The sequence below is a fragment of the Mercenaria mercenaria genome, chromosome 13, assembly GCF_021730395.1.
Source record: "Mercenaria mercenaria strain notata chromosome 13, MADL_Memer_1, whole genome shotgun sequence".
NCBI classification, from domain to species: domain Eukaryota; kingdom Metazoa; phylum Mollusca; class Bivalvia; order Venerida; family Veneridae; genus Mercenaria; species Mercenaria mercenaria.
In genome coordinates this window covers 60104627-60117100 of record NC_069373.1, presented here as the reverse complement: position 1 = coordinate 60117100, position 12474 = coordinate 60104627, and the positions used below count along the sequence as shown (strand labels likewise).

Sequence of the window (12474 nt, the reverse complement as noted above, 5' to 3'; positions counted from 1 at the left end):
GAACAAGTATGCATGTTTAAAAAAAAACATGTCATACATACTCATTATAACACAAAGAATGACATAAAAAAGAGATAGAAATCATCTTTTATTTCCATTGTGGTCCTTGTGTAGTAAAATATGGTATGACTCGGGAAGACATATCACAGAAAAAAACCCGAAATACTTAGGTTATCCCAATTCATATATATATAAAATAATAAAAAACTAACATAATCACAATAGATGGATTAAAAAAATAAGTGTATTTTATTCTCTATACCTGAAAATGCTAAATTATCTGGTAAAAATGGTAACAAGTACGATGCCTGGGCAGTCGAAGCGCGCAGTACTGCTTCTTATGTAATACTTGAAGCTAAATCATGAATGTAAGGCATGAAAGTTACTATAGTAAAATCAAGCCATGAAACATGCCACAAAAATGACTAGCAGAACATAAATCAATCCGAATGTAATCGTACTGGAACCTTAAAAACGATTAAAGCAATTTCAATTCAAATAATACTAATCAAGGGTTCTTTGACTATTGACTTAAACGTTGAAATTATTGTTGCAAGCTGTTCAACAAATTACAACCATTATATGCGAAACATATTTTTTTTACCAAAACCATTTTACCTGGCTACCTACCTTCGATTTTCCGTCCGTCCGTCCATCCTTCCATCCATCCATCTTGCTTGAATGACCGCCTTACATACATACCTATCTACCTATTTATGCAGCCTCTCTACCTACATACAGATATGCTACCTTTCTACCGGATATCGTGTGTTATTCATACGTACGCACGTACATATTTACCTGTGCGCCTTCCTTCAAAATTAATTATTGAGGGATAGAGTGAATGAATGAATGAGATGGGGTTAACGGCGAATTGACAGAAAAAGTCATATATCGCCGAACAAAAGTTAAATTGATAACATTAATTGTGAAGCATATCTAAAACAAAATTAAAGCGTATATACTTATATAGTGCTAAACATACCAGTTCGAAACATGATAATATTGCAAAAGATGTGAATAAAAATTATAATATGGTTCAGATTTATGATAAAAGTATGTCTGTTTTAAAAAAAATGTATAATTCTGTCCACAGAAATTTGCTAAAACAATTCTTTTAACGATTGAACATCATAGTATGTAATGCAGTGTGGAGTAAATTCCACACAGTCGAGTCAAATATGTTTAATAGTAAGCGGTGTTTGACATGGTTCACATTCAGGTTGATCTTCATTGTTCAGATGATAAGAATGAGTTAAACGGGTATGACCTATTCGACAGCGAGAAAGAACAAATTCTAACATTGCTGTAATTGGCGTTCAATTGTACGCATATTTTTTGAACGATATCATACCAAAAAGCCATCGATATAAAATGAACAATCTGTCCCTGGTAACAAACATTTCACATTATTATTAATTTAGATGCTAAAAAGTGTAACAGATAAATTAGAACCTTGTGGAACTCCCTGTTCCTGCTCAAAAGAGTCAGAAAGGGTAGAACCAACACGTACCTTGAAAATGCGATCAGATATAAATTGTGATATAAAGGTTGGAAGACGACCTTTTAAACCTAAGTCTTGAAGTTCATTCATAATACCATATTTCCATTAAGTGTCAGAAGCTCTTTTTTAAATCGAAAAAGACAGACACCAGATGCTCTTTGTTTTACAAATGCATCACGAATGAAATTTTACAGTCGAACAAGATGATCAGTTGTGCTGCGCTGCTTGCGAAACCCGCTTTGAAAGTTCGTTACTAGGCCTTGAGATTCAAGATACCAAACAAGTCTAGAATTGATCATACATTCTAGAGTTTTACAAAAACAACTAGTTAGGGCAATCGGTCAATAATTACTGGGGTTCGTGCTATCTTTCCCAGGTTTTGGTATGGGAATTACTATAGCTTCTCTCCAGCAATCAGGAAAAATACCGGTTTTCCATGTAATATTGTAAATTTCAATGAGGAGGTATAATGATTCCTGTGGTAAATGTTTTAAAAGTTGATAATGAATTTTGTCTGGACCAGCTGCAGTATCATGACACTTGCCTAGCAATTCTGCGAGCGAAAACAGTTTATTATGATCTTCATCATTATTTGAATCAAAATTTAAAGATTTACTTTCTTTAGTTGATTTAATGTTTTGAAAACGTTGATAATAATTACCTGATGAAGAGTTTTTTGAAAAAGTTTCACCAAGAGTATTGGCAATGTCCTCTTTGGTCCATGCAATAAACTGATCTGATTTTGTTAAATGGGAAACATTCGAAGGGATAGAAAGAATGTGTTGTAAAGAAATGAATATCTAAGTTTTTGTTAAAAATAAACATTTTTTAGAATTTCAAGCTGAGAATGTACTTGCATGCGAGAAAGATGTCAAGGTTATACCTAATCACTTGAGATGTGTTTATGATGTTGACTCCACGGGAATGATGATTGGATGCCGATCCGGCAGCCATTTGAAGAATTGCGGTTTGTATGAATTTTGTTTACAAATGAAGTAACAAAACCTTATTCTAATTCCGGAAAGGATACGCTTTCGATAAAAATACGAAGTGCATAAATGTAAGACAAATTTAGGTTTCAGAATTGTATGAGTGTGAACGTCTATCTTTTGTCCGCATGCTTTGAATTCACATTTCACGTATAATTCTTGAGACCAGTTATGTTTTTATTTATTTGTTTTGTCTTCGTCGTTGTTGATTTTAGTTTTAACACAGTCATATTTAGATTGATGTACATTTTTTTTTCACGGGAAGTAGAGGGGGCGGGGCGGAGGCATTCTTTGAACAAGACTGTTAATATAATGTTCCGATTAGTTTTGTTTTGTTAGAATTGTTATCAGATTCATACATATATATTAACGAGTCAAAATAAGGAAGCAACAAGCACATTAATTATTTCATCTGGTGTAAAGATTTTAATTTTAAATGTCAATAAATATTTGTCTACACTAAGCTTTCTTACCACTGTTCGTTCAATGGATTCATCTGTAAGGGACTACAAATGTATTTTTATTTAAACTATCTTGTAACTTTGGAACGAAGTACAATATGCTGACAAAGAGTGAAAAATGTTTGCACAATTAACCGACTAGCTCCTTCAAAAGTGTTTTTGCTGCTTCAATGTTGTTCACCATATTGTCCTTTCGTTCCTGATATTAATTTATTTTTCTTTGCCTATGTGCGTTCGTGTATATATTAAATATGTAAACATCAATAAAAACACAGGAGTAGGTTTAAGGGTTCTTAAAACGTTTGATATTTTTCCTGTTTTTTTTTTTTTTTTTTTGCCTTTGTAGGTCTTGTTTCTACAAATGTACGAAACAAATGTAGAATAGATAATGTCCAACATCTTGTTTCCGTGTTTGATGGGACATTGTAATAGATATTGCATTGTAACCCCCAGACACTATCGTATACAACTACGATGTTGCATTTGGTAGATGTCTGAATGCCTGAAAGCCAAGTAAAGTGTGAAGTTTTCAATTTATTTTGTCTGATAATCCAAATTTTGATGTAAAGTTCCAAGAAGTTGGGATTGCGTTTGCCTTAAAATCGATGTTTGAATATCCAAAATACAGTTAAATAACCAAGGAAGTTATTGTTTATTTATGTTATATATACAGATACACTTGAATGTCCTAACAACACTGTAAAATGTCCCGGCAGTTATTGTGTACCACTACGTTTCGTATGCGATGGGGAAATACAGTGTCCTGGAGGACAGGACGAGGAGGACTGCGGTGAGGCCTAAGTATTTTGTTGTAGCTTACATCGCCCTTGATACATAGCAGGAAAACATATCTAACAAGCCTATCAGTCTAGTTCCTTTTTTTCTCCACTGATCCTACTTGTAATTAAATGACATGTTTATAGCCTGAATAGCTTAGGTGATTTTGGGTAAAATGTATGGAAAAGCTCAAACAAAATGCCATATTTAACCATGTTAAGGTTTAAACACGTATATTCTTAAACATTTGGACAGATTTCATTTCAGTGTAAACTCGAGTTCAAGTGCGATTATATATAGGCCTAAAGCAATAGATCTGGGTCTAGAATTATTTGCAATTAAGGTAGTTCTGCATGTTTGATAAGCCGGAAGTGATGGCGTAACGTCATTTATCCGGAAAACGTAGAATAAAGCCTGGATTCGGCGTACGGAAATGGAAATCATTTCATGAATTAATGGCAACCCGTGAGTATTTTTTTTACAATGGCACTGTAGCTATCTTTCTTAAATTAAAATATTATATTAGAACATATAACACGTTAAATAATTCAAAATAATGTATTAGAATTACCTTGAAATGTGTGGTTCACTTTAATCATGGTCAAATTTCTCAAAAATAAGCACACGGACCAATAAATTTTATTTCACCACATTAAAGACCGTGAGAAATTTTATTAAAATCTACATTGTAGAAAAATTTCTATGAGCGAAAATGTTATAAAATTTGTGATTTTCCCATAGACTTCCATTATGAAAAATTGCGTGAAGTCCAAATTTTCAAATCAGTCTAGCAAAAAATCAAGCACACGACCCATCCTTTTTAATTGCTGAATTTTCTAAGTATATTCTGAAGTTTTAAAAAATCAAAGTTTAATCAAATTCTACATTGTGGAAAAAATTTCGATCCATATGTGCAGAACTACCTTAATACACCAATGTTGACCATGTTTACATTCTGATACTTTTATTTCTAAGTGTCTGATTATGCGCCCAATCAAAATATAGTGCAATTGAATTTCAAAAATGGTATAAGTTACAATAAAGTTTTTTCACATATTTCTCTTCAGTGCTATACATTGCTTGAGAGTATGTGATCCCCTAATGCTTATATTTTTGTAGGCTAAGGTAGTTTTGTCTACAGCTGAGGAATCTTAGAACTCTTGATTCGGCAAAATATTTACAAGTTTATCGCGCGAATACTCTAAAGTTATTCTTTTCTGTACCAATTATGAGCTTTCTAATATTAAGGTAGTCTAAAATGTTTTATACATGATCAAGTAAATTTAATGTTTCAGCCCCTGCAGATTATATGTGATTGTCTCGGCCACATTGGATACAGATCACCCTGGTTTTAAGTGCATGACCCTGTAAATAATTTCTTATATATATATTAATAAGTAGGAAAATATGAACATCTCCAGACTTCAGGGGTTTTCTTCTTCACATATTTTTGTACATCCATATATCTTATTAGACGATAACTTTGTTAGTACTGTATCGGTCATGTGTATATTGTAGCTTTCTAGTATGAGGTTTGAAAGATACGTTTCCATGTGAATGCATTTTTCTTTATCTTGATTTTGAGCTTTCCACAGGCTTCCTTCGAAATCATTTCCATAATTTACATAAACGGGATAGGAGGATATAAAACATAAAATATATCTCTCTTTTGCGCCCAAAAGTGTTCAAATGTTTTTGAAACCATAGCAAAAGGAGAGTAAAAAGTGTCTTACATATATTGCACAGATTTCATGTTTTCTTAAAGTTTACTATAATATTTTCCTCTTGTTTATTTGGAACAGTTTCTGTTTAAAGAAAGAAATTTATTTCCGAAATATTTTTCTTGAATTAAGATTTGTCTTCTGGTGTTGATTACTTTGAATGTCCATTATAACGTTCCGAGATCATTTAAAATATTTATCTAGCTCTGATAGAAATTGACTGAATATTTGTATTAGAAATGTAGTTATATCGTTTGAAATGACAAGTTTCATTGTGTTTTTTTTTGTTGTTATTGGTGTAATTATGACAAAGGTGTTTATAGGGTGCATTGCGGAAGAGAATGAAGTTGTGATGTTAGTTCATAAACAGTTCCTGGCTGATAACTACGCTACTGTACACGGATTTGCAAAACAATTGAGCAGTGACAAGAACATAGTTCGACTGCTTAGTTACGAAATATTGACACCGCTACTAGACTTTGGCATTGAATCAACATTGCTGAATATAACTGACCAACAAATTCAAGCCTTTTCAAATGTAAATCGTTTAGAAACATGTCAATATAACATAATGACGGACAGATTTCTAAGTACTTTAAGATTTACAACAAATCATCCAAGAGGATTCATATTTTTTGAAACTGATGGTGATACAGCACTAGTAGCAAAGACATTATTTTTTAGCAAAGCACACTACCGGAATGCCGGACTTCATCTTTTTCGAATTCTCGAGAGACAGATTTCCAAGACAAAAATGCATGTCAAATTTGATAATGTAACAGATATCTCAGTTACAAGATGGAATATGCTGTCACATGTCGGAGGTTCATTCTTTCCGGAGTTTTGCAAGGGTAATTAATATGTTTATTAACATTCCAGTTCTACAAATTAGACAAAGAAATGTTCTTTCTATCTAATGTAATAAATCCATTTAAAAACTACATATCATAACAGACTGCCTGAAATAGCTTTGCTACTATTGTACATACATAATATTGACGCTCTGACTAATATGAAGAATTCGAATCTGGCAACAAACAGTTAGGATTCGCAAGTAATACATTAACAAGTATCCTTTAATTTGAATTGTCATGTCACCATGCCAGTATTTGTCTTCAATTTGTATTTTGCTAAATATAGATTTGTTTATTATTTTAGTACCCTGTAACAGATAAATACTAATTAACTGACAGCCTTATGCCTTCATATTCTCACAGCTGCTTCAAACCCTTATTGTCCGAATGGATACAAGTGTTCCTGGAGTAAGATGTGTATATCTCTCAACCAGATCTGTGATGGCCAAAGACAATGTCCTCATGGCGACGACGAGCTTCTTTGTGACTTCACTTGCCCAAATAACTGTACGTGTGTTGGCTTTGCTATTGATTGTCAAAATAAGGATCTGGACATTGATGGAGTTGAAACATTGCCTCTCAACACTCGACACTTAGACATCAGTATGAATAAAAACCTCAGCTTAATTTTAGATGACTCTCAATTGAATATGAAGCACTTGGTCAGACTGAACGTTTCTGACTGCAACGTCAGGAATATTTCAGGCAAATCGTTTTCTAATATATATAATTTAAAGGTTCTGGATGTGAGTTACAATCTCCTTACGGTCCTGCGTAAGAATGTGTTCAAAGTACTGATATATCTTACTTCGTTGTATTTACATGGTAGCTATGACCTAGTAACAATAGAAGGTGGTGCATTTGAAGGTCTCGTCAACATACAAGGACTGCAACTTGTGGATTCAAAATTAAGAACAATCTCTGCTTATACGTTTTCTGGGTTAATTCTTAAATATATAGATTTTTCTAACAACAGTATAACAGATATTGCTGACTTTGCTTTCGATGACCTATCAGCTGAAATGATTAACTTTGAAAGAAATGAAATCAAACATCTGAATAGAAAAATATTTGCTGGAGTTCGAAACTTGAAACAACTTAAAACGCCGGCATATAAGTTCTGTTGTATCCGGCCAACCTATCTTCCTGAACATGATTGTTACCCGTGGAAGGATGAATTTTCGTCATGTGAAGATTTAATGCGGCTTTCAGCATTGCAAACGATGCTTTGGTTTGTTGGTATATCGGCGCTATTAGGCAACTTCTTTTCCATCGTCTACAGATTGGTATACGACAGGGAAAGACTAAAACTAGGCTATGGAATTTTTGTCACGAACTTGGCAGGTGCAGATTTCCTGATGGGAATATATCTAATTGTCATCGCTATAGCAGACGCTGTTTACAGGAAACGGTGAATATATAGATATCTATTACATATTTCCCTTTGAAATTGTATAATAGGAGAGATCGCCGTGACGTCACGTATTAACATCTGTTTATCTGGTGGTGGTCAAAACAATGTTTCTAAACATCGTTTGTGTATGGGATCGGATTTTTTTGATTTTTTAATTAATTTATGGATTTTCAAAATTTAAAAAGTTTTTAATTACTTACAATTTTCATATTTTCGTATTCAAATATGTTTTATAAATGAATAGCCGTTTTAAATCACATATAATTTAAATACCGGCGTAGTGATGTTCAAAACTTTTTGAAAAACACTGTAAGTTAAGCGTTCATAATTACTCCATTTTATTTCCAAATAATGATTAAAAGTAACTAATAAATTGCTTGTTTCATAAACTTTCAATTGATAAAAAAAATATTGATATGATTTGTGTTTTAAGAAAGTTTAGGTCGTTAGAATAACATCAGTTTTAACAAAAAACATGGACGTTCGGCATCTGCCCACCCGACCACTGTCCTAACAGTTCTAAAAACAGAAAATAGAATGGATTTGTATACAAACACGATCTCTCCTATAAACAACACAATTAAAAATTAAGTACAAAACAACGTTCTATGATTATAAGATATTGATATTATAATAAATTTTATAATTAAGAAATATGTGCCGATTTAGCTTTTGTAAAGAGTATATTGTAAAGTAATACTAGTAGCTTCTGTGCCTAGAAAAAATAATATTAAACCCTCCTAAATACAAATGAGTCAGCTCATTACGTCACACGTAAATCTTTACTCTTTTCTACTTTTTATGCGTACAGAATAATGCTAAATTTTAAGTCATCTTAATACGACTTGTTTTACTTATATGCATTACAGATACATTTACATGGATGAATACTGGAGGGGAAGTGGATGGTGTACTTTTGCGGGAGTCCTTTCTACCGTATCGTCTGAAGCCAGTGTGTTCTTTCTTTGCCTTATTACACTAGACAGGCTCTTTGTTATAAAGTTTCCGTTTGGTCAGATAAGATTTAATTCAATCAAGGCACATTTATGCTCGGTTGTAGCATGGATTATTGCTCTTTTCATTGCTTTGCTGCCGGTATTTTACGAAAGTTATTTCCAAAACCAATTTTACTCCAAGTCCGGTGTCTGCATTGCGTTGCCTTTGACAAGGGATCGCCCTCCCGGCTGGGTTTATTCTGTTACTGTGTTTGTCGGCCTAAATTTTGTCACCTTTATTTTAGTGGCATTTGGCCAGGTTTCAATTTTCATGGAAGTAAGAAAGTCTAGCTTACGTATGAAAAAAATGCAATCTGCCAGAAGAAAGGATTTGACAGTTGCACGAAATTTACTACTTGTGGTTACAACCGACTTTATGTGCTGGTTCCCGATTGGAGTTATGGGTATGAAAATGTTATTTTTACTGTTATTTATACATTAATAATCATTTTACTCTTTTTTAAATTTTTTTTATACCATTTTGAATTGATAAGTTTAAGAAAGAGATAATGTGTATAGATAAGTTACTTCGGTTTCGGTTATTTTTAACAAGTTGGTACATTTGTAAAATTCTAATACTACCACATATACTGATGAACAGGCAAACTCGTAGACCAATGTGAGATAAATAAAACCGAAACACTCGACGTTTACATTACAGGAATGATGGCCTTAAATGGTCACGTGATTTCGGGAGATGTTTATGCTTGGTCGGCTGTGTTTATATTGCCGATCAATTCTGCACTGAATCCGATATTGTATACTGTGAGTGCCATCCTTGGAAAAACGGTATATTTCACTTACACTTTTTTAACAAAGTCTTATATTATGTTTCATTTTTAAACACGAACTTGAAGATGAGCGGTGTTCTAGTGGATAAGGAGACGGCCTGTCAATCCAGGGGTCGTGGGTTCGAGCCCCATTGCGGTCACGACAATATGACACCAGTACTGGTTTTTCCAGGAAGCGGACTCGAGAGTGGTTCCAATAAGCTTGAAACTTTAATCACAATCTAGCTAAAACAAATTAGTATAAACTAAACACGAATATGAGCTATGAAGACAGACATACATATTGTCTTGTCTGTGACCTAAACATAAAAATATTAGATTAAACTTTTGCCGGTATAATTTAAACTGTTATTACAGATATATCTATTACCTTACCAAGTTTATTAACCAATTCTAATTATATTGACCAAAAAAGTCTTACGAAATAAACAACACAATGTGCGGACAGGTAATTTGAAATACTTCATCTGATGTGAGAAAACGTGTGTAACCTTCGTTTCTTACATTAATCACTAGTAACTGTTATGTTTCAATTTGATAGAAATTCAATCCAAGTACAGATGAACAAACACGCACAGAACTTTCGAAGGGTTGGTACTTTATTCATCAGTAATAAAATGAAAAATATCAAGTACAATATTATATTTTGCAAACCTTGTATTATGAAAGAGGCCTCCGCGGCCGACTAGTTAAGGTCGTTGACTTTAATCACTTATCCTTGCCGACGGTTGTTCTACCCAGGTGCTTGTCCATGATGAAAAAGTACCAGGAGGGGCACATTGGTTAATAAGCTGGAACTCGCCATATGACCTAATATTGTGTCGGTATGACTTTAAACCAAAAACAAAAACCCTTTATTTATTTGATTCAATCATAGAAACTTTTTATTCAGAAAAATGAAATGAAAATGAAATAAATAGTCAAATGATAATTTGTTAATGTTACATTATTATTATTATTATGCTATCTCAGTCATATTTTCTCAAAATATGTTCTATTTCAGTCAGTCATATTTTGAACAGTTCATGTTATCTTAGTCAAATTTTATACAAAATATTCTGAGTCAGTAATATTGTATTGAATATAGGCTATCTCATTTAACAACAAACTAACATTTCTGTCGTATTTTGTTGAAAGTAATTAACCTTCATAGTTTGCCTGTATGACTTGATAGCAATAAACATATGATTTTAGCAAACTTATTTTTTTTTAGATCAGATAGACTTTCCACGCAAATAAATAAATGGCAAATTATCCAGAGATTCCATTGTTTTTTTTTTTTTTTGTCCGAATACAAACGGTATGAAATCTTCCGATAACAGCTGTGGAAATTGCGTTCGTAGTTAAAAATATCTTTTTTTTTCTAATAAATTGAGAATTTAGAAACAGATGGAAAGTTCAGAAGCCTACAGCTTTATATTTGATGCCACGTAACCATCTTCGGCACTTGCATTGCATAAAAAAGCATGAATAAAATGTAAAATCGTTTTCTGAATGGGAACATAAATCTTTTATGACAATATTATTTACAATTGACTTACCTTATGCATTTCTTTTCATTAACTGTTTACTTGATTGTTTCTTTCATCAACCAGAGCTTGGTGATTACATAAAAGAATATCAAAGTATAAACAGACAGTTAAGCAGGCGTGGTACTTTGAGAAAGAGGTACAGATGTATTGAAGAAATCGTTGAAAACGATATAAAAGTGTTTCCCTTTATCACGCTAAAAGTGTCTTACGAATTGTTCAGATGTATAGAAGTACTGCACAGAGCCTTTTTAGTTTTTGGAACAATTGATAAGGATACAGTTTGTATCAGAACATGGAATGGAAAAGTATGACAGTTTTATTCTTTTCAACCTTTCAAAATTAGTTTATGTTAATGAATTCTGTGTGCGTTTTCCCACGTGTGTTCTATTTTTCATTATGAAGAACAGGTTTTCGAGTTTTAACTTAAACGTACTAGTATTACTAATATTGGCATTAAGTGTCATTTCATCGATTAAAAACAGAATTATCGCAATACATAAGTTTGACACTTTTTGGACATTATGATGAATAGTAGTTAAAATTAATATAGGAGCTTCCCAAACTCAGATTTTTATTTCGAATGTATAATGATAGTGTTTTTAATTTTCCTCTAGTAATCTGGAATGTACGAATAAATTTATATATATAACTGAAACAGAACTATTTCAAAAATAATTATGGAGTACTTTTTCAGTGCAAGAACACAATTCACCTTTAATTTAGATTAGATCATCGATTCTTCCGGTTTGTAATTTACTATGTTATGTCTTATTTTTATCTTTCAAAGTATTATTTGTTTGCAGCTTACTGGAGATGTTCTTATAAAGAAAGATCATATTTCTACAACAAAAAATGAAGACCTTAGAAGCGACATACTTCAGACTGGAAAAGTCATAAATGCGTTGATTAAACATAGCATGAAACAAAAGACAGATATATAGTAACTTTCCTTTGATACAAATTCAAAGTATCTTTTTTTTATTATTTTTTTTAATATTTTGACTAAAGTATTTTTCTTACTTTCATTTGGATTGATTTATTATTGAGTATTACTGTAAACTAATGCGAAGAAGTGTGATGTTCGATAAAGCTGAGTTTATTTGGTTTATTTTATTTTATTTGGTTTTCAATAATTATCATTTGGGCCGCGCCATGAGAAAACCAACATAGTGGGTTTGCGACCAGCATGAATCCAGACCAGCGCAGTCTGGTCAGGATCCATGCTGTTCGCTTTCAAAGCCTATTGGAATTAGAGAAACTGTTAGCGAACAGCATGGATCCTGACCAGACTGCGCGGATGCGCAGGCTGGTCTGGATCCATGCTGGTCGCAAACCCACTATGTTGGTTTTCACATGGCGCGGCTCATTTCTCAATGTGTGACTGCAAGCTATTTTTGGTTGGTGACTCCCTTATAAAGGAATTTTAAACAGGAAAG

General features: G+C 32.8%; 1 protein-coding gene across 1 annotated transcript; it reads left to right on the top strand.

Annotated features, from left to right (window-relative positions):
• The first annotated feature begins 5477 nt into the window (after positions 1-5477).
• LOC123530171 (G-protein coupled receptor GRL101-like) lies at positions 5478-12130 on the top strand. Its single transcript, XM_053520744.1, has 7 exons — positions 5478-6303; positions 6670-7717; positions 8590-9119; positions 9377-9504; positions 10048-10096; positions 11102-11343; positions 11842-12130. Exons 1-7 carry the CDS (start codon positions 5712-5714, stop codon positions 11977-11979), a joined length of 2727 nt encoding a protein of 908 aa, XP_053376719.1. The 5' UTR covers positions 5478-5711; the 3' UTR covers positions 11980-12130.
• The last annotated feature ends 344 nt before the right edge of the window (positions 12131-12474 follow it).